This window comes from Coenobita brevimanus, chromosome 110, assembly GCF_032717465.1.
Source record: "Coenobita brevimanus isolate Jiangsu-jjx chromosome 110, ASM3271746v2, whole genome shotgun sequence".
In the NCBI taxonomy this organism is placed as follows: domain Eukaryota; kingdom Metazoa; phylum Arthropoda; class Malacostraca; order Decapoda; family Coenobitidae; genus Coenobita; species Coenobita brevimanus.
The window spans coordinates 43,339,873-43,362,700 of NC_137063.1; the positions used below are offsets into that span (position 1 = coordinate 43,339,873).

The window sequence follows — 22,828 nt, forward strand, 5'->3', positions numbered from 1 at the left end:
CAGGAAAGATTTCTCCATAAGTATGGTTTGTTTCAGTACATTTATGTCAAAATATAAGGTTATAAATATACCATATTTCTTTATTTAAAATAGTGTAATAACATATCGTGATACTAGTTTAGAAATACGAGGTCTGTTCAGAAAGTATTTGACATAAGGCTCTATAAAAGTAATAGCTATAAATAGCTAACCTGTTGAGCTAGGACACTAATCCCCCTCAAAGCAAGCCTCATCTGACTTGAGACACAAAGCCCAGCATTCTTTCCACTGCCTGAAACATATTTCAAAGTCGATTTTCGGTATTTCCTGCAGGTGCTTCATCACATTCGTCATGATCTCTTCTCTTGCATGAATGTTATCTGAACCCTACCCCTAAAGTTCACATTTTTCTTCTTCAGTAGAATTGTATATGTATTCTTAAAAAGTAGTGTGTCCTGTTCCAAGAGTTACAATGTGTATCTATTCTCCTTAGACCCGTGCAGAAAGCCGTCACACCCTGGATGTTCTGGTACCTCAGGTGTACTCTCATTACCAGGTAAGCATACATATATACTGGAGAGAGAGAGAGAGACTGGAATTGGTGAGAGTTCAAATACCTGGGTACAGTGATAGAAAAAAGGAAAATGTGCATAATAAGTGAAAGGTAGCGTGACACAAGGAAGGAAGGTAGCTGGTGCTATGAAGGCCTTGATAAGAAACAGAGGCTTGAGTGTTGCAGCTGTACTAGGCATACATGAAGGAGTGTTAGTGTTAGTGCCAACTTTAACATATGGATTTGAGACTATCGTGTGGCATGAAAATGAAAAGTCAAGAGTAGGAGTACCGTAGTAGAGGTGAGATTGCTGAGGAATGTATTTGGAGTACAAAGAGTGGATAGGATGTGAAATAATGTAATTCGTGAAGGATGCGGAGTGAGGAAGTCTGCGGATACCAGGATTGAAGAGAGTGTACTGAAATGGTATGGTCATGTGGAGAGAATGGATGACTATAGAGTGGTGAAAAAGATATTTCTAAGTGATTCTGAAGAAGGGAGAAGGCAAGGTAGGCCAAGGAGAAGGTGGAGGGATATAGTGGATGAGAGTGTGAGCAAGAAAGGTATGGAAATCGGTGAGGCTGTGGGACTGACAAGGGATCGAGCTGGCTGGATTAATTTTGTGAGAAGAAGTGCATGATCAGGGATTTGGCACCCCTTTTTGACAGGACAGTGTTCAGATGGACACTGTCGGATACGTTTATGTGAAGCTACAGAATGTAGTGGAGGTTTTTGGCATATCAGATAAAGCCAGGATTCCAGGGGCCTGAATGATGAGTGAATGGAAGCATGGCCTATAGGATTGGGCAAAATTGGGCTATCTGGACATTGCTACTCGTCACCCTGCCCTAGGGTGGGAAGGGAGGTCCGGATGATGATAATGATATATATATATATATATATATATATATATATATATATATATATATATATATATATATATATATATATATATATATATATATATATATATATATATATATATATATATATATATATATATATATATATATATATATATATATATATATATATATTATATATATATATATATATATATATATATATATATATATATATATATATATATATAAAAGAGTGTATGTGTGTATGTGAGTGAGGTGGAGGGGGAGAGAGGGAGAGGGAGGGGAAGGCTAAGGATGAGATGGAGGTATGGAGTGGAGAGGTATATGAGAGAGGGGTGTGTGAGCTGGGAGCAGGGCAGTGAAATGGCAGGGGACAGGGCAACATGGAGGTGATTTGTTTGTGGCCACCCCTTGTGGGATTAAGCCAATATATATATCTATCTATCTATCTATATATATATATATATATATATATATATATTCAAGGTGGCAAATCAGATGAAGAGGGATAATCAGGATATTATAGGTGATCAGTGTGTGAAGAATGATGAAGGAAGGATAGTGGTGAATCCATCCATCCATCATCCAATCCTACATTGCCCCATAACAGTGGGGATTTTAAAGATGCATGGAGAGAGCATTTATAGCCGGTTGTTGAATGAGGAGTTTGACTGGGACAGGGAGGGTTTGGAGCCAGCAGATCCAGTGTTTGGCCCTTGGCCTTTGATTGATGCTCCCACTGTGAGTGAGGCAATAGGCAGGATGCAGGGGAGGAAGGCAGCAGGTGTGTCTGAGTTGACTGCTGAAATGCTGAAGACCTCAGGAGATATAGGGATGAGGTTAATCACTGATTTGATAAATATGATTATATATGAGTGTGTTGTCACAGATGATTGGTTGAAGAGTATAATTGTAAATTTGTACAAAAGGAAGAGTGATGCCCTGGAAAGAGGAAATTATAGAGGTATAAAGCTTTTAGATCAGATAATGAAGGTAATGGAGAGAGTTCTAGAAGGTATGATTGGAGAAAGAGTGAATATTGATGAGATGCAGTTTGGGGTTATGCCAGGCAGGGGGGCCACTGATGCCATATTCATTGTTCGACAGCTTCAGGAAAAATATATTGGGAAGAAAAGGGATCTGCATTTTTTGTTGATTTGGAAAAGGCCTTTGACAGGGTCCCTAGAGAGGTGGTGAAGTGGACAATGAGAAAGCTTGGCTTGGAGGAGTGGCCTGTTAAGGTGGTTATGGCCATGTATGTGGGTGCTCGCACCCAGGTGAGAGTGAATGGAGATTTGAGTGATAAGTTTTCTGTGAATGTTGGTGTGCATCAGGGGTCAGTTTTGAGTTCCATGTTGTTTATCATGGTACTTGCAGCTCTCTCACGTGACTTCAAAAACGGACTCCCGTGGGAGATGTTGTATGCTGATGATTTGGTGTTGATTGCAGAATATGAAAGGGAGGCAGAGGAAAGATTTAGGAAATGGAGAGATGGTATTGGGCACAAGGGTTTAAGGGTAAATGCAGGTAAAACAAAATTGATGATATCTAGGGTTGATGGCAGTACCGTCAGAGACGAGGGAGAGTGGCCATGTGCAGTTTGCCACAAGGGCGTGGAAAGTAATTCCATTTTGTGCAGTGTTTGTGATAAATGGGTGCACAAGAGATGTAGTGGCATCAGAGGTAAACTGCAAGATAATGCTGATTTTATGTGTGCGGTGTGTCGGGGAGAGCAGGTGGAGATTGCCAGGCGTGAAAGGATTGAACTTGCTAGTGAGTCTCTTGAATGTGTGGAAGAGTTTTGTTATTTAGGAGACATGTTATGTGCTGGAGGTGGGGCTGGAGCTAGCTCTGTGGCTAGGGTGAGAAGTGGTTGGAAGAGGTTCTGGGAGCTGTTGCCACTCCTGACATTGCATGTGCTAGGAGTGTTAGAAGTATGATGCTGTATGGCAGTGAAACCTGGGCAGTAAAGGAAGAGGATATTCGCAGGCTCAAATGTACAGAAATGACAATGATTAGGTGGATGTGCAGTGCGTCCCTGTGTGCAGGGCCTGGGGGTGCTGTGTTTACAATGGAAAAGTTGAGTGGTGGGATGGGACTGGAGTGTATTGGTGTTGTGATGAGGAGAGGTAGATTGAGATGGTTTGGACATGTGGAGAGGATGGGGGATGATAATTGGGTGCAGAAGGTGAGAAGTGTTAATATTGGGGGTGGGGTTGCATGGGGTAGACCAAGAAAGACATGAGATGAGGTCATTAACTGTGACCTCAGGGTTAAGGAACTGAACAGGGAGGCTGCCATAGATCGTGCAGCATGGAGAGCCGTCATTAGGTGACCAAGGCCAACGCATGCAAGCACGTTGGAGCCTTCAAAAAGGAAATGAAATGAAACGATATATACTTATGAGGTGCTACCCAAAAGTTCCAGTAGTTTGAATATTGTAGGAAAGTAAGTTACCTTACCTGCTAGTTCTCACTGTCACCGTCGAAGTAGTCCCCTTGGGCATGTATACAGTGGTCCCAGTGTGATTCCATGCATCCCTGGAAGGCTTCAGGTGTGATGGTCTTGAGCACCTCCTGCGAGTCTTTCTGGATCTCCTTAATCGCGTCAAATCGTCACCCTTTCAGTTGTAAATTCAGCTTGGGAAACAGAAAAAAGTTGCAGGAGGCAAGATCAGGCAAATAGGGTGGATGGGGTATGACTACCGTGTTAGTGGAGGCCAGGAACTGCTGGACAACAATTGATGTGTGGGCAGGGGCATTGTCATGATGCAGGACCCAGTCTTTGTTCTTCCACTGTTCTGGATGGTTGTGGTGGATGTTCTCCCTCAGACGCTGCAAAACTTCACAGTAAAACTTTCCACTGACAGATTGGCCGGGTGGGACAAATTCCTTGTGAACAATCCCTTGAATATCAAAGAAAACGATCAACGTAGACTTGACATTGCTGCGAACTTGACACGTTTTTTTCAGCTTTGGTGAATTGGGAGACTTCCATTGCGATGACTGCTGCATTGTCTCCGGGTCATAACCATAAACCCATGATTCATCACCAATTATGACCTTCGAGATGAAGATGGCATCATCTTTGACCTGATTCTTGAGCTCCCTGCAAACTGCAGCGCGATGTGCCTTCCACTCGTCACTCAGCAGCCTTGGCACAAATTTTGCAGTGATGCATCTCATGCCCAACACGTCCGACAAAATGCATTGCATGCTCCCGTACAGCAGTCCAACGATATCACAGACATCATGGATAGTTCGTCTACGATCTGCAAGGATAGCCCTACGAACATTTCCAACGTTTTCTGCTGTTGTTACCATTGACAGTCGTCCAGAACGGTCGTCGTCTTCAACGGACGTTCGTCCTTCCCCAGAACCACTTGTACCAGAAATATGTTCTGCACTGAGACATGGAATTGTCACCAAAGGCTTGCTGAAGCAACTGGTGAGTTTCTGCAGCTGTCCTGTTGATCTTGAAGCAGAGCATGATGCAGGTTCTTTGTTCCGTGAGGTCCGCCATTGCAAAACCGCCAAACCACCTACACACCACATTACAGTAGTAAGTGTAGGTCAACAACACCTCTGCTCACAGACATGGCCGGAGCCACACTGACGCTCAAGGGGTGCTGCTGACTCCTCCTAGCAGCAAAAGGCAAAACTGCAAACGGTTGGCTCCCTTTTCAAATTACTGGAACTTTTAGGTAGCCTTCATATATATATATATATATATAAAAGCTACCATATACTGTTATGAGAATTTACTGCTTAACCCTTTAACCGTGGGCTTGTTTTGCAGTTTCTTGCGGTTCCCGTGGGCATATTCGCACTCCGACAGACTCTCTAAAAAGTAATCCCTCTAATATCCGAACGCCCAATATCCGAACATCCCCATTAACCGGACATAATCGTCCTGGGATCCAACATTCCCAAAATGGGCCAAAAACCGCAAAAAATTAGAAAAAAAATCTGACTTTATTCCCTCCCGTAATTTGAAATAGCCACGTGGCGCCAAACAGCTGTTACACCATGGTCCCTTCACCCCTTCCTTCCTCCCCCTCCCCCCTCCCTTCCTCCCCCTCCCCCCTCCCCTGTCAGGGTTGCCATTTGGTATTTTTCATTACCAAGTGTGGGCCACTTTGGTAATGAAAAATTCGTTTGGTAATGAATCAGAATAATGCATTACCAAATGGATTTTTCACATGTATGAGGATACACAGGATGGAGATGGTGGATTGTTTGCTCTCTCTGATTAATCTGCTACCCTACATAGCGTGAAAATAATCAACATGGTGTTAATTATAAGGAGAGTGATTACATGTATTTCCACTTGTATATATAATTAGTGAAGAATAAATGCTAGCTTTACGAATTTGGTAATAAGTTAAAATTGGTAATGAAAGTTGAGGAGATTGGTAATGTGGCTGTTGCGATCTGGCAACTCTGTTACCCCGCCATCATCAACAGTCACAGCCAATCTCCGATCGAGAGCAGATGCTCATAGCAGTGCAAGCCACAGGTGCTTGTTTTTTGTGAATAAACAGTGAATAAACTGCAATACCCCGCCACTAGAACACACAGGAATTTACAGTGTTGTGCAGTGTTAAGAAATTAGAATTTAGAGTGCAGAGGATTAACTGTGGACTGCAAACTGGCGGTTCGAACCAGTCCAGGAGCCAGGGACTTGTAAGTACCCAGAATGTTTAATATTGTATAAACTCACCTCTAAAACCTCATTTTATGGTTCTTTTGCATTTATTTCAGTCTTTTATGTCCCTTATTTGTGTGATTTGGGTCTTAAATAGGTGCAGTGCATGTCCAGAGGGAGTTGTATAGGTGTTTTTCTGAGTTAGGGTCCATAAGTACAAGTCCAGGAGGCTGGTGCCCAATATCCGGACAGGATCACTATCCGGACATGCCTTTGGCTCTATTACGTCAGATATTGGAGGGATTACTATTTGCCAAAAATCAGTTATTAGTCCAAGAATATTAAAATCACATATGCTTATGGCACATACCTTCAGCTTTCTCCTGGGGAGTTTGTTGAGCCTTCGTCAAGTACCGTAGGACTTGTGGAGACCTCTGAAGTTGGGTAACGAAGTCTCGACTTTACACTTCCCGACATCCCGTAATATGCTTACCACAGCCTGATATTATCACTAGAAACACTATTCTTTGATTCTCAAATAGTTTGGAATCCATACTCCAAAAAAAAAAAAACACTGTGAAAGTAATGAAAATTACGAGGGCATATGACCTTCCCACTTGCGCTAGTTCGCCGCTGGTGTTCTGTCATTTATTATTTATAAAAACACTCACAGTTTATATTTATATTACTATATAACACTTATATATATATCTACAGTCTTTATCCATAAGTTTCCATCAGTAATAGTAGTTTATTGTCACTGTAGGCATTCAATTTCTTTCAGTAAAATACGTAGCATTCACTTTCTCTTCCTGTATACTAGCATTGAGAGTGAATGTCACTTTCACCTTCACTCTCTTAACTCATAGTATTCATACATGCTAGAGTGAAACTTTCACTTTCATTACTCTTAGTGTATATACTCATATTCTTATACTACTACTCATTTACATTTCTATTTACGTTCTCTATTTTATTTACATTATTTACATTTCTGTTTTATTTACACTGTGTTATGCACTGTCGCTTGAAGTAACTTATAAAACTATTTTCCACTGTTCACGTATATTTACATTCATTACTTTCACTTGCTGTTTACACATTATTTACAATTCCGCTTGCACTGTTTTACTCAATAGAATGATCGTAGTCACTCTTTATCAGTTGTCAGCCCTTTATCTCTTTCCACATGAGGTTTAGTAGGGGGTAAAGGTCACAGGGCCTTTTGCATGGGGCTAAAAAGCAGCGGAAGTTAGCAGGAGCGAATCAGACGTACTTTCACTTTGAAAGACGACAGTGAACTGATAGTGGTGGCCTCCTGCCGCCTGGCTAGGGTGCGTGCAATACTACCAACTTCAGCCTTGTGAGACCGACTAATATATAGCAGTGAAATGATTGGCAGGAAACCAAGACAATACATAATAAATTAGGTAGTTCCAGGTGAATGTAAATATCACTTAGGCTTCTCCCTTCCCTCCTTATATGTATATTTATTACGAAAATAGATTATACGGCATATTTCAAGGGGAAATAAACAGCGAAAATTAGCGAACGAGTGCATGTGAGGTGTTGTCAGGTGATAATTAGCCAATTCCAGGTGTATGGCACTATCACTTACCTTATTTCTTTTTTGTATATATTATTTGGTATAAGAATAGGGCATAGGGCTTATTTCAATGGATGAAATCAGTGGAAAATTCCGGGGAAGATTTACTTAGCGTAGAATACAGTGTGGTGGCCTGCAATAATTAGGTAGTTCCAGGTGAATGTAAATATCACTTGGGCTTCTCCCTTCCTTTCTTATATATATGTATTTTTATTACGAAAATAGATTATACGGCATATTTCAAGGGGAAATAAACAGCGAAAATTAGCGAACGAGTGCACGTGAGGTGTTGTCAGGTGATAATTAGCCAATTCTAGGTGTATGGCACTCTCACTTACCTTATTTCTTTCTTGTATATATTATTTGGTATAAAAATAGGGCATAGGGCTTATTTCAATGGATGAAATCTGTGAAAACTTCCAGGGAAGATTTACTTAGCTTAGCATGGCTGGGCAGGCGAGAGGATAGGGTAATGGAGGGGAGGTAGGGAGGGGAGTCAAGAATGGGTAGAAATGGCTAAATTGTCAACAATGGATGGGAGTACAGATGAGATTAGGAGTGCTGACTAGTGTTGGACATTGGCAGTACTGATAGATGATACAAGCCACCACTTGAAAGCCCTGGCAAATTCAAAATAACACAGAATCACAAAAGTGATGCCCCGCGGCATGATCCCTTGCTCCCAAGCATCACGAAAGTGACGCCCCGCGGTTAAGGGGTTAATGAAAATAATCTCCATATTTCCAAATTTTCCCTTTTCTTCTTGTCCTTCTTTCCTCCAGAGCTTGCAGCAGACCTTCTAGATTGTGAACCAGCTTTAGCACTGAAGCACCGGTTTAAAGTAAATAATCTCCACATGCATTAATTTTCCATTTCATCCTTCAGAGCCTGCAGCGGACCTTCCAGACAGTGGACCAGCTTGCAGCACTGGTGGCCAGAGTGAAGAACGATCTGTCTTCCATGGAGAATGCTGTTGCACAGGCCGAGGCTGACCTGGGCCTTAGTCATTCCTTCACCACTGTTATCAAGCCTCTCTTCTTTGTAAGTTAAACAGAAAGCAGATTTCCAAGAATGCTTGGGTTTCAGTAGATTAAGTAGCACTTGAATCATAAAAAACACACACATGCATGCTTGCTTGCACTCTCTCTCACACACACACACACACACACACACACACACACACACACACACACACACACACACACACACACAGTGTTAATTTTAAAGACCTGATACAAAAATGACCTAAAAATTCTATACAGTTTTCATTAACCATTCCAGTCTGATGGCATTTTTACTTTGTTGTTGCTGCTTCAAGATGCATTTGCATTTACTTAGCTTAGATATATGAATTAAAGGGCTTAGATATAGCCATCAGTAAACCCTTTTGTAAATTATTGGATATCCTTCGAAAAACTTAATAAAATTGTCTGGTGGTAGCTTAATGTGAATGAAAAGTAATTGGGTTGATGAAATTAATCATGAATGTCTGAATGTAACTGGGGTCATCAGTCTTAAAACAGCTGCTATAATGTACTGTACAGAAAAAGGTACGCTGTAAATATTGTACAGTTACTTTGTTCGTTTCATTCACATTTGAAGTCTCCAACTTTCTTGCATGCGTCAGCCTTGGTCACCAAATGGCAGCTGTCCATGCTGCTCAATCTCTGGCAGCTTCCCTATTCGGTCCTTTATCCTTGAGGTCACACTCAGTGACCTCATTCTAGGTCTTTTTTGGTCTACCTCTCACAACCCTACCCCTAACATTAACACCTCTAACTCAGTGCACCCAGTTATCATTCCCCATCCTCTCCACATGCCCAAACCATCTCAGTCTACCTCTCCTCATCACAGCACCAATACACTCCAATCCCATCATCTCCCTGAACTCTTCCATTATAAACATAGCCTCCCCAGGCCTCACATTGAGGGAGTCACTGCACATCCACCAAATCATAGCCATTTTTGTATGTTTGAGCCTGTGAATGTCCTCTTCCTTTACTGCCCAAGTCTCACAATCATACAGCAATACACTCCTAACACATGCTGCATACAAAGATCTCGTAGCACATAAAGAGAGCCCTCTCAATGTCAGGAGAGGCAACAGCTCCCAGAACTTCTCCCAGCCTCTCATCACTCTAGTCACAGAGCTAGCTGCAGCTGCACTTCCAGCTCGTAATGTCTTCCAAATAACAAAACTCTCCCACACACTCAAGAGACTCACCAACAAGTTCAATCCTTTCATGCCTGACAAAGTCCACATGCTCTTCCGGACACATCGCACACATGAAATCAGCATTGTCTTGCAGTCTACCTCAAATACCACTACATCTCTTATGCACCCACTTATCACAGACACAGCACAAGTTGGAATTACTTCCCATGCCCTTGTTGCAAATCGCACATGGCCACTCTCTTTCTTCATTGACACTACTGCCACCATCCCTTGAGACCATCACTCTTGTTTTATCTGCATTTACTCTTAAGCCCTTGTGCCCCATACCATCTCTCCACTTCTTAAATCTTTCCTCCGTCCCTCATTCATTCTCTGCAATCAGCACCAAATCATTAGCATACAACATCTCCCAAGGGAGTCCATTTCTGAAGTCTCGTAAGAGGACTTCAAGCACCATGATAAACAACAAGGTACTCAAAACCGACCCCCGGTGCACACCAACATTCACGGAAAAATCATCACTCAGATCATCATTCACCCTTATCTGGGTGCAGTTGCCCACATACATGGTCATAACCACCCTAACCAGCCACATCTCAATCCCAGGCTTTCTCATTACTCACTTCACCACTCCTCTAGAGACTGTGCCAAAGGCCTTCTTGAAATCAACAAAAACAAAGTACAGTTCCCTTTTCTTTCCTATATATTTTTCCTGAAGCTGTCGAACAATGAATATGGCATCGGTGGTCCCTTTGCCTGGTGAAAACTGAAACTGCATCTCATCAATATTCACTCTTTCACTGATCATACCATCTAGAACTCTCTCCATTACCTTCATTGTCTGGTCTAAAAGCTTTATGAGTCTATAATTTCCTCTTTCCAGGACACCACCCTTCCCCTTGTACATATTTACAGTTACATTCTTCAGCCAATCATCAAGGACAGCACATCATCCTCATCATTATCCAGACCTCCTTTCCAACCCAAGGGCAGGAGTAGCAGTGTCCAGACAGCCCAAATTTGCCCAATCCAGTGGGCCATGCTTCCATTCACTCACCATTCAAGCCTCCAGAATCCTGGCTCTGTCGGATACGCCAGAGACAGTCACCACATTCTGTAGCTTCACATAAGTATATCTGATTGAGTCAGTCCAGACACTGCCACGTTAAAAGAGGTGCCAAAATCCCTGATCATGCACTTCTCACAACATTCATCCAGTCAGCTCGATCTCTTGTCAGTTCCCTAGCCTCATCAACTTCCAAACCTCTCTTCCTCGCACACTCATCCACCATACCTCTCCATCTTCTCCTTGCCCTACCTCGCCTCCTCCCTCCTTCAGATTCGCTCAGATATACTTTTTTCACCACTGTTTTTATCCATTCTCTCCACTATGACCATACCATTTCAGTACACTCTCTTCATTTCTTGTGTCCATCGACTTCCTCACTCCACATCTTTCACAAATCACATTATTTCGTATCCTATCCACCCTCTGTACTCCACATACATTCCTCAGCAGTCCCATCTCCACTGCTCTTACTCTTGACTTTTCATTTTCATGCCACACCATAGTCTCACATCCATATGTTAAAGTTGGCACTGACACTCCCTCATGTAAACCTCGTGCAGCTGGAACACTCAAGCCTCTGTTTCTTATCAAGGCCTTCATTGCACCAGCTACTTTTCTTCCTTGTGTCACTCTACTTTCAACTTCTTTTGGACATTTTCCTCTCTCTTTTATCACTGTACCAAGGTATTTGAACTCTGTCACCAATTCCAGTCTCTCTCCATTCACTGTAACATCACACTGGGAGTCACCTTCTCTCTCAATAACCATCACTTTACTCTTTTCTGCATTTACTCTCAAGGCACGATGCTCACAGACATCAGCAAAACTCTGCACTAGCCTACCAAGTTCTTGTCCGGTACTTGCAAGCAATACTGCATCATCAGCATACAACAAATTTGAGATACAGTATTCCATCCATCACCATTCACTACCAACACCATCCCTCTCTCCATTACTCGTGTTTTTACTTCTCTCATTGCCTCATCCATATATATATTGAACAACCATGGGGACATCACACAGGCTTGTCACACGCCCACACCGATCATGAACCATTCACTCAGATGCCCATTAACCCTTACACATGCTTCGCTACCATCATAAAAACTCCTCACAGCTCCTAGCAGCTTACCATCTACACTGTACATGTGCAAAACTTTCCTCAATCCCTCTCTGTCTACTTTGTCATATGTTTTTCCAGATCCATGAATGCCATAAACACCTTATGGTCTTTCTCACAAGCCTTCTCTGCTATCCGTCTCACTGCAAATATTTGATCCAAACATCCTCTTCCACTCCTAAAGCCACCCTGTTCATCACTTTCTAGGATTTCTGATATCTCTCTTACTTTTTCTGTAATAATTCTTCCATATACCTTCCCTACCACACTCAGTAAACTTATGCCACAATAATTCTTGCACTCACCTCGCCTACCTTTATTCTTGTACAGGGGTACAATCATAGCCTTTTTCCACTCTGCAGGCAGTGTTTCACTCATCCATGCCTTCTTACATATCTCCAGCAAACACTTCATTCCACTCTCTCCACTACACTTAAGCATCTCTGCATACACCTTATCAACCCCAGCCGCTTTCCCATTTCAGCCGCTTCACAGCACTCTTCACCTGTGCGAGTGTCATGTCTCCTTGCAGTGCATTCCTTCTCCGCACACCCTCAAAACCAATCATGAGTACATTGAGAGCAAGAAGCACGTACAGTGAGTAGTGTAGAGGAAAAAGAAGGAGGTAAATGATGATCAAGGAAGAAAAATGAATGCTAACTACTCTGAAAATAGGAAGTTATTCTGGAAAAAGATGCGGAAATGTAGAAGTGAAAGCGGAAAGGAATGTGATGATGTGAAGGATGTACTGTAGGTGGTAGATTATTAACCCATGGAGATGAAGTAAGGACCAGATGGAAAGAATATATTGAAAGCCTGATGAATGGGAATAGAGAGAGCAGAGCGGCTGTAAACATGATTGGTTCTGGGGTGGGCGATCAAGGATAGCACAAATAATCGTATTTATCAGGTCAGTGATTAACCTCACTTGTGTATCTCCTGAGGCTTTCAACAGTCAACCCAGACACTTTCGCTGTCCTCCCCATCTGCATCCTGCCTATTGCCCTGCTCACAGTAGCAGTGTCAATCAAAGGCTAAGGGCCAAACACTGGATATGTTGGCTCCAAATCTTCCCTGTCCCAGTCAGACTCCTCATTCAAAAGCCGGCTGTAATGCTTTCTCCATGCGTCTTTAATATCCCCACTCTTCACCACTACCCTTCCTTCATCATTCATCACTCACTTCTCAACTATGGTATCCCTGTTCCCCCTCTTCATTTGATTTGCCTCCATAAATATCATATTCTTCTTTTCCACACAATTTAAGTTATCAAGTAAAAGTCTCTGTGACTCAGGCTTCGCCCTGTACACCTCTTACCTAGCTCTACGCTTGGCAGCCAAGTATACCTCTTTGTCACCACCCTTCTTCCATTCCTGGAAAAGCCTTCTTTTCTCCTTAACTGCAGCTTCTACACCCTCATCCCAGCACCAAGTTACTTTATGCCTTTGTGGGCCTTTTGTCCATTCACATACTGAATCAGTAACTCTCAAGAGGTTGCTCTGGAGGGCTATGTATTTTTCATTAACACATCTGTCAGCGTCTCCCAGTTCAACCACCACTATCCTCATGTCACTATACAAGGCATCTCTTACTGCATGGATTTTCACCCTCCATATTTTCCTCCTAGGTATATAGATCCTCTTTTTCATCACCTGCTCCTTAAGCACCATGTCACATATCAATAACTTGGGTTGCTGCACACATTCCTAGCTCCATATAACTTTAACATCCCTCACTAACCTCATATCAGCCCTCCTGACTAGGAAATAGTCTGTCTGGCTGCTATTTCCCCCAGACTTGAATGTAATCAGCCTGCTGTCTCTCTTCCTAAAATGTGTGTTGCACGCAACCATTTTCATTGCCTCTCCAAACTCAAGTGTCCTTTCCCCTTCCTCATTCTGTGTACTCCTTCATGTCCTAGAGCTGCTTCACCCACATTACCATTGTAAGTCCCCTTCCAAAACTATAATTTCATCATCCCCCATACCATTTACTACACATATTAAGTCATCCCAAAATATGTCCTTCACTACCTTTTCCAAGCCTGCCTGTGGAGCATACTCCGATATGAATGCAACCATTCTCTCACCGAACAAAATTTTCACTACTATTATCCTATCACTTACTCTCATAACCTTCATGACATATTCCACCCATTTCTACCCAACCAACACACCCACTCCACCATATCCATCTGTTCTACCCTGCCAAAACAACGTATAATAACAATCCCTCCCAGCGATCTTTCTGGCTGATTCACCCCTGTACCTGACTTCTTGCACACATCCCACATTCACCCACCTCCTACTCAGTGCCTCAACCACTTCCCCCGCTCTACCCCTCAAATTTCCCATGTTCCTCAGTGCCATTCTGATCCCTCCGGGTGAATTAATGTCTTCAGGCTTGCTTTGAATTTCATTCTGTAACTTGGTGATAATCAGTAAAAGTAATAAAGGGGAAAGACATGTCACAGGCCCCATCACTGCACAGTCCCAGGCCCTGGCAATAGATGTGGGACCCCTAGCCCACCAGCCTTGCAGTGGCTGTGGTAGTGGCCTCGGGGCACCCTGCTAGGACACCTACATAGACACCCTCCAAGTGTGCCTTGGCACTATAACTGTCCTGCCATTATACACCCATTGATAGGGCAGCCTCCCAGGGCGCTACTCACAGGTTCGGGCCCCTCTCTATTGGGCGAAAGCAGCAGCCTGGGAACCGCAGTGCCCTATACCCTCTAGCACAGGTTCGAGCCCCATCTAACCCCGACCCTACAATCTATGCTGGCGGAGCCCTTGTCACACCTTGTGCAAATTATCCCTTTTTTTTATTATATTATATTCTTGCAATCTCCAGGCAGTTGTAATCAACTTCAGGGAAGCCTTTTGAGCATGAAAGGTTTGATGTACTGTAGCTTCATTAAACCCTTCACTATAACAGTACCGGTACCAGCTCTTTATAAGTTGAATAAAAAGGTTTGGTGGTAACAAGAATAGAAAAAAAATGTGTCATCAGAGTCAAGGGGTTAATTGCCACTGGAGCTTTATTCATATTTTACTTTGAAACAACACTTAAATCTTTACAGAAATGTTGAGTAAGGTAAAGTGTGTGTGTGATTCTGGCATACTTTGCATACCATATTGGGCAAATTTGCCAGTTTATGGAGGGAGGATTCTGCATACTGAATAATGTGACAGACCTGTTATTTTGGCAGAGCTAGAGCCCCAGTCATTGCAGATGAATGAGGTTCTGCTGTTTTGTGCATCATTCAGCCATGTTGATCCTATGTCAGTTTTTCAGCATCCCTAAGTTTTGTACCTTGCTTTCTCACACATATACTATTTTCCATCCACCTTCCTGGGCTGCTGTACTGCTTCCCTCATAGACACTTCTGAAATATAATTTTTACAGTCTGTGTATGTGAATGAAATAGTAAGAGTATTAGTAAGAAGACTAATTTGTATATCCTAATATGCATAACTGCTAATTAAAGTCATTAAAATTGGCTGGAAATTTGAGTGTACGTATTACTAAGACACTGATAATTCACACTTCTGTTTTGCACATATCTAATTAGTTAATTACTCTCAGTCCCTTAACTTATTGCAACACCTTTAATTGTATATTTGTGTTTATGTTTACAGAAGAGAGACCAACTGCCAGCCCAGTTATCATCTCCAGTACAGATGCCATCCACTATAGAGATCTTTAAAACTGAGGATTATTTTGATACCTCAGCCATGGATTCTAATCCTCTGCCTGATATTCAGTAGAGAACTCTTGGTTTTGTGTGTGTGTGTGTGTGTGTGTGTGTGTGTGTGTAAGAGAGAGAGAGAGAGAGAGGAATCCTTGTTGGTTAGTGAATAGACCATGTTGAGTAGGATATGTTTCATTGTTATCCTGCAGTGTGTACAAGTATCAGAATGGTTGCTTACTCATTTTTTGAGCACACATTATGTTTACTTTTGTACTTTATAATATATAAATTATTGCGTAATTCATTGTGTAAACTGAGTAATATATATTGTATATGTAAACTGTATACAGTACCTTTTCGTCCAAGATGGGTTTGTCCAAGACGTTTCACATCTAAGACGGAGATCATAAATAATAATCCAATATATTGCCGTAATACGGTTGCATGTGTCCAATACAGAACCAGCGGTTCATAACGACCCAAATCCGAGGAGAAAACAGCTTTGATGGTCTCACCTGGTTCAACACCGTTCCTGTGCCCAGGAGAGTGATGTGGTTGCGATGTTGTCCAATAAAATATTGGCATCTGGTCACGTGATGACCACCACACCAGAGCACCGTGGACACGCTTACCACATGTTCCAATCAGCACTTGCTCCTAGGTTACTGCTTCTCCTTACATATCCATGCCTAGGAAACCGTCTGCTAGCCCCTTGAAGCGCTGCCATCTAGCTCAGGCAACAAATCTGGAGATAATTGAGCTACAGTGCTGGGGATAACAAGCTCAGAAACACACACTTTCAAGGTGAGGAAATTTGTTTTGGTGCCAAAATAGGTCTAGGTTGATGTATTTAGGGGCACTTTTCGAAGATTTTGTGACCATTAATTTTTTTCATAAGGTCTTGTGTTGGTCCAAGACACTTCTCATCCTAGACGGGACCCTCAGGTGACAATATTACTGTCTTGGATGCGAGGGTATTGTGTATATATATCATCATCATCATCCAATCCTACATTGCCCCATGAGGAGCGTAGGAGCCCGGAACTAGGCAGTTGGTTTACATTTAAGATGAGAGTGACCAGCCTCACTCATCCCTGAGTGGCATTACATGAGCAGTCAACCCCAACCACCCCTTGGATATAAACCTTCACCGGCTCATCCGACTGGAACACAATAATTACCCACTAAACCACCAGGTGCCAAAATTTGGCTATATGGTTACCACCCAGCATAGTAAATGGTTTCCTGGTGTACAGGAAACCATTTGGCTTGTCACTCATTGTAGTCACCCACAGGCAGAAGGAAGAGGAAAGAATAAAGGAAAGAAAGACAGAAGAGGGAGTTTAAAGTCACCCGTAGGCAGAAGAACAAGGAAAGAATGAAGGAAAGAAAGACAGAAGAGGATGGAAGGAAAGAAAGATGGAAGAGAGGAAAGGGCAGACACCCGAGAGCAGCACTACATCGAGTGAGTGGATGGTATATATATATATATATATATATTTATAATTTTATGAACCTTTGTGAACATTTAACTTTTGGACATCTTATGTATGCAGTTTCTTTAGCCTGTGCATCTAACAGGATGCATTTTAGGGCTCAGATTTCATTAAGGTTAAAGAGAGAAACTTTCCAAGACAGTGCATAGTGAAGTGTTTTTGGTTTTAGAAAATTGATAACGTCATTGGCAATGTGACATAGTTAACTAGTTTGGCATAACTAAAGTCCACAGTTGTATTGTAAAGTACAGTGTTGATGATGGGCTCATGCATATTTAGAGGATGGTTGGTGAGAGACACCACTAACTTCACTGTCACCACATTTGGCTCAGTATATTCATTGTCTTTGCAGGAACTTAAGCCAGGGATCAGTTGAGAACATTCATCCTTCATGCTATAGATATCCCATATTTAGTTGAGTGTAGTAGCTCTTTAGGGATTAGGCTCAGGATACAGAACACATAAGCAAAAAGTTTTTACTGCATATGAATATAAATATGAGAATTATTTATTTATTTTTATTTTTTAAAATCCAAGTGTCCTTCAGTACGCAACTTTAGATGAGGGTGGTTGAATTATATCGACTTATTCCACACATACCACAAAAGTCAACAAGAAAGGATGGGATGGAGGATGGAACCCTGTATTAGCACATGTAAGTGGTGACCCCAGCACCCACCATCTGCTCTGAAGTTGTAAGCGGTTTCATACTTCCTGCAACATAAGCAGGAGGGTGACTGTGTTCTCCCTTCCAGTTATCCATTCACCAAGATCATTTAAAGGTCTGTGTTTGGATAAACTATCAGCATGACTTCAGCAAAAGATTATGGGGAGCTCTTGGTTGAAATGGTTGGTTTCTTAAAGTCCACCAGGTTCACATTCAGGTGAAGCTGGGACCACAACAGCAACCTCTCTAATCATCAACAGCACGCATTTCAGCCCTTCATCACCCTGGTATCCTAAATGCCTCTCTTCATCCCTTTTCTCCCCCTTCCCCCCCCCCCCCTTTTTTTCCCCCAGCTAAATTGACATCCCTCTCAAAATTATTTTCTTCTGTAAAAACTGACTGGAAATTCTTGTTTAGTGCTTCACAAATATCTTTCATTTGTGTATAGGTGATCCCCTCATCCATAATGGATTGTATTTTATCTTTAACTTTGGTTTTGCTTCTGTTGTAGCTGTAAAATAGCTTCGGTTGATCACTACTTTTATTTATGATATCCTCCTCAAACTGTTTTTGGGCTTCCCTCCTTATTCTTGTATAATCGTTTCTTGCCTGTTTATAGTTGTTATATGCTCTCTCACTATTGTGTGTTCTGTATCTACCATGTTCCACAACAAATCGTTTTTTTCTTTTGATTTTTTACATTCTGTATTGAACCATTTCATTATTTTCTTTTCTGCTTCTCTGTGCTGTGGAATGTACTTCTGGACTCCTATTTCATAAAGTTCACAGAATATTTTATATATAGCATTTAAATCTTGTCGTATAAGCTCCATTTCCCAATCATTTTCTAAGAAAGACGAGAGGAAGGAGTAGTTGCAAGGAGAGTGGAAAGGTTACAAGAGGATGAGAAAAAGGCAGAGTATAAGAGAGAAGTGGAGGAACGATTGGGCAAATATGAATTGGACCAGATGGGGGACGTGGAAGGTGTGTGCAGGATATTTACAGAAGAAATATGTGCAGCATGTGATGTGGTTTGTGGGAGGAAGAGAAGACGGAAGGGGGTGCAAGGAACAGCGTGGTGGAATGAAGAGGTGAATGGCTGTGGCACAAAAGAAGAAAGCATACAATAGGCGCGTGGAAGAAGTTGAGAGGCGGAAGAGACAGTTATATTTTGAGAGAGGTGAAAAGATTAGTAAGAGAGAGTGGATGAGGAATTTGGAAGGAATTTGAGTGTAAAGTGGAGGGACTGTAAGAAAATGTTCTGGAAAGTTGTGAAGAGAGTAAGACAGGGTGGAAGTGAGGTTAGCAGGGAAGTGAAAGAAAAAAATGGTAGATTACTAGTGAAGAAGGGAGAAATAGTGAGCAGATGGAGAGAACACTTTAAGGAATTGTTGAACGTGGAGGATGGAAGTAATGCAAGTATAAGTGGCTGGGGAATGGCTGGAAGAAGGAGGGAGGTGAGAAGACAGGAAGAAATCAGTAGGATAGAAGTTGTGGAAGCAATGAAGAAAGTTAAATCAGGGAAAGCCCCAGGAATTGATGGAGTGTGTGGTGAAATGCTGAAGCATGGGGGAGAGATAGTAGTAGAATGGATGTGGAAGATGTGCAGATTGGCCTGGGAGGAAGGTAGAGTCCCGGAGGATTGGAAGTCAGGTATAATTATTCCCTTGTACAAAGGAAAAGGGGAAAAAGAAGTGTGTGGTAATCATAGGGGCATTTGTCTTCTTAGTGTAATAGGAAAAGTCTATGGTAGGATACTTATTGACAGAGTTAGAGAAAGAACAGAGAAATTAGTTGGAGAAGAACAGGGAGGCTTTAGGAAGGGAAGAGGTTGTGTAGATCAGATATTCATTCTCAGATCTTTAGTGGAAAAGTTTCTAGAGAAGGGAAAGAAGTTGTATGCGGCTTTCATGGATTTTGAGAAAGCATATGACAGGGTGGATAGACTAGGATTGTGGAAAGTGTTAAGAATATATGGAATAGATGGGAAGTTGCTGAATGCTGTGAAGAGTATGTACGATGGTGCGAAGGCTGCAGTGCGTGTGGATGGTGAACTAAGTGAATTTTTCTCTTTGAAAGTTGGGTTGAAACAGGGATGTGTCATGTCTCCATGGTTGTTCAATCTGTACATGGATGGGGTAATAAAAGAGGTACAAGGTAGGGTAGTGGATGTTGGAGTGGCCATGGTGAGAGAGGATAGTGTTTGGAAACTCCCTGTACTGTTGTTTGCAGATGATACCGTGTTGTTGAGTGAAGACGAAGGGGAGCTGCAAGGCTTGGTGGATGAGTTTGAGAGAGTGTGTAAGAAACGGAATCTAAAGGTGAATGTAGGGAAGAGTAAAGTGATGGTCTTTGAGAGAGGTGAAGTCAGTGAATGTACAGCGAGGTTGGATGGTGAGGAATTGGAAAATGTGAGTACGTTTAAGTACTTGGGTAGTGTGATGAGTAAGGATGGAGGTTTGGAGGGTGAAGTGCTTGAAAGGGTACAGCAGGGAAGAAAGGTTGCTGGTTCTTTGAAAGCAGTGATAAGAAACAGGGAAGTGAGCATGGAAGTGAAAAAGTTACTACATGACAGTATTGTGATACCAACTCTAACGTACGGAAGTGAAGCTTGGACGTTGTTGGAAGGACACAAGTCCAGAGTGAGAGCCGTGGAAATGAGTTATTTAAGAGGAGCCTGTGGAGTCACATGGAGAGACAGGCTGACGAATGAGGATATAAAGGAGCGTTGTGGTGTTGATGTGGATGTGATAGGAAGCGTTATGAGGAACACACTGAGGTGGTTTGGCCATGTGGAGAGGATGGAGGGTCAAAGACTGACGAAGAGAGTGTATGTGAGTGAGGTGGAGGGGGAAAGAGGGAGGGGGAGGCCGAGGATGAGATGGAGAGATGGGGTGGAGAGGTATATGAGAGAGGGGGGTGTGAGTTGGGAGCAGGGGAGTGAAATGGCGGGGGACAGGGCGACTTGGAGGCAATTTGTTTGTGGCCACCCCAAACGGGATTGAGGCGTCTGGCAATAGATAGATAGATAGATAGACTTCTTTAGGTCATGATAGTTTCCCTTTTTGTAATTTAGGCTCTTTTTGTAACTTTCATTGCTGTTAACTATGTCATGTGCAATCCTGAAGTTGCAATTTAGTACTGCATGGTCGCTTTTGCCAAATGGAGGGTGATACATTAAATTGTCAATATCATTTTCCTGCCTAGTAAATATAAGATCTAGCACTGAGGGTGCATCGAGTCCTCTTTTTCTGGTGCTTTCCTGTACATGTTGCATTAGGAAAAACTCCTGCACGAGATCCAGGAGCTTTTGGTCCCAACAGCTTTCTTGGGTTATAATTATCAAGAATATTCCATTTTATATTTGTAGTTTCCTGTGCACCAGGAAACCATTTACTATGCTGGGTGGTAACCATATAACCAAATTATGGCGCCTGGTGATTTAGTGGGTAATTATTGTGCTCCAGTCAGATTGAGCCGGTGAAGGTTTATATCCAAGGGATGGTTGGGGTTGATTGCTCATGTAATGCCACTCAGTGATGAGTGAGGCTGGTCACTCATCGTAAATATCGGGACTAACTGCCTAGCCCCGGGCTCCTACGCTTCTCATGGGTCAATGTAGGATTGGATGATGGATGGATGGATGGATTAAAATCTCCACTTAGTATAATTCTTTCTGATTTCTCTTCCATTCTGTGTAGTAATGCTCTTAAACTCTGAATAATACTGTCTGCCAGATCCACATATTCGCCTTTTTCCCATATGTGTTTGATCTGGGTGGCATGTACAAATTGGCTACAATTACTTTCTCTTCGGATGTATTGAAATCTACTGCAATCAGTTCTTGTGAGGGTATATCTATTTCTTTGACTTTTGAATTTTCCTTTCTTAATATAATTCCTCCTCTTTTTTAAAGTTCCTATCTCTTCTCCATATATTATATTCCTCTAAGTTTAGGATGTCATTTGATATCCTTGGTGTTAATTTTGTTTCAGTTAGGCATATTATATGTGGTTCATTTTCTCTGATATAATCATTCATCTCTATAAGAATTTAGATATGATTCCAATCACATTTGTGTACATCAACTTAATCACCTTATTTACAAACTTGTCATGACTTGGTTTTTCCTCCTTTTTCTTCCCTCCTGTTTATGTACCACTTTCGAACCTGCAATCCGATTACTTTGTAAAATATATATATATATATATATATATATATATATATATATATATATATATATTTATATATATATATATATATATATATATATATATATATATATATATATATTTTCTCCTCTGATCTTCCCTCGTTCTTTGTTTTTGCTTCCTCCCTCTTCTCTTTTAGTAATTCCAGTTCCTCTTGAGTTAGAAATTTTTTTATCCATACATTTTTGAAATCCTCATTTTCCATGAGTTTCTTCGCATTTTTTGGTATCTCCACAGTGTTTACACTCTGGAAGAGTTACCTAAGTGTGTGTGTGTGGTGTCGGGACAATTCGCCGTCACAAGAATAACAAGACAATTCGCCGTCAGGACGATTCCCCGTCATTTATTTACATACCAGGTTATTTAGGAAGTACACTAGTCGTGTAATTATAAGAGTTTTAAAAGTGATGGTGGTTTATTGTTTTTATAATAAATGTAAAATATGGCATCAAATAGTGGGCATTAACTGAAAAAATATAAATATATTGAAACGCGAATCAGGCGATGTACGATCTTTCAATTCATCGTTTAACATAGGGCTACATACGAGACATTGGCATTTACATAATTGCCTAATGACCTTAAGTGAACGATCGCCATACTTTAGAGTTATACGTATAATCCTCATATTTCGTCTATATAAATATGTAAGTTTGAGATTCTCAGCCTGCTGCTGTATGCAATAATTACAATAAGCTTCACCAGATGTCACCGCTTGCGCAGATTAGAGCCTGAGCTTGGACC

General features: G+C 41.8%; 1 protein-coding gene and 1 long non-coding RNA gene across 5 annotated transcripts in view; one reads left to right on the forward strand and one right to left on the reverse strand.

The window, feature by feature from the left end:
- Blos4 (biogenesis of lysosome-related organelles complex 1 subunit 4) overlaps positions 1-16,024 on the forward strand; it is a 28,330-nt gene extending 12,306 nt beyond the window's left edge. For 2 of the 3 annotated variants that reach the window (XM_080285984.1, XM_080285986.1), the window contains 3 exons: positions 473-535; positions 8,537-8,692; positions 15,658-16,024. In XM_080285984.1, the coding sequence (XP_080142110.1) occupies positions 473-535; positions 8,537-8,692; positions 15,658-15,786 (348 nt within the window). In that variant the 3' untranslated portion in view covers positions 15,787-16,024. Of the gene's footprint in view, positions 1-472; positions 536-8,536; positions 8,697-15,657 lie in introns of all 3 variants that reach the window. The other variant, XM_080285985.1, reaches the window with a different exon arrangement.
- On the reverse strand, positions 15,044-22,374 carry LOC145417312 (uncharacterized). Of its 2 annotated transcripts, none has more exons than XR_013900492.1 (3): positions 22,345-22,374; positions 16,226-16,455; positions 15,044-15,404 (listed from the first exon to the last, which is right to left on the reverse strand). It is a non-coding gene; the product is annotated as an uncharacterized LOC145417312 (long non-coding RNA). The 2 variants fall into 2 exon arrangements; XR_013900491.1 differs by lacking the exon at positions 22,345-22,374 and adding an exon at positions 21,984-22,080.
- Between the last annotated feature and the right edge of the window lie 454 nt (positions 22,375-22,828).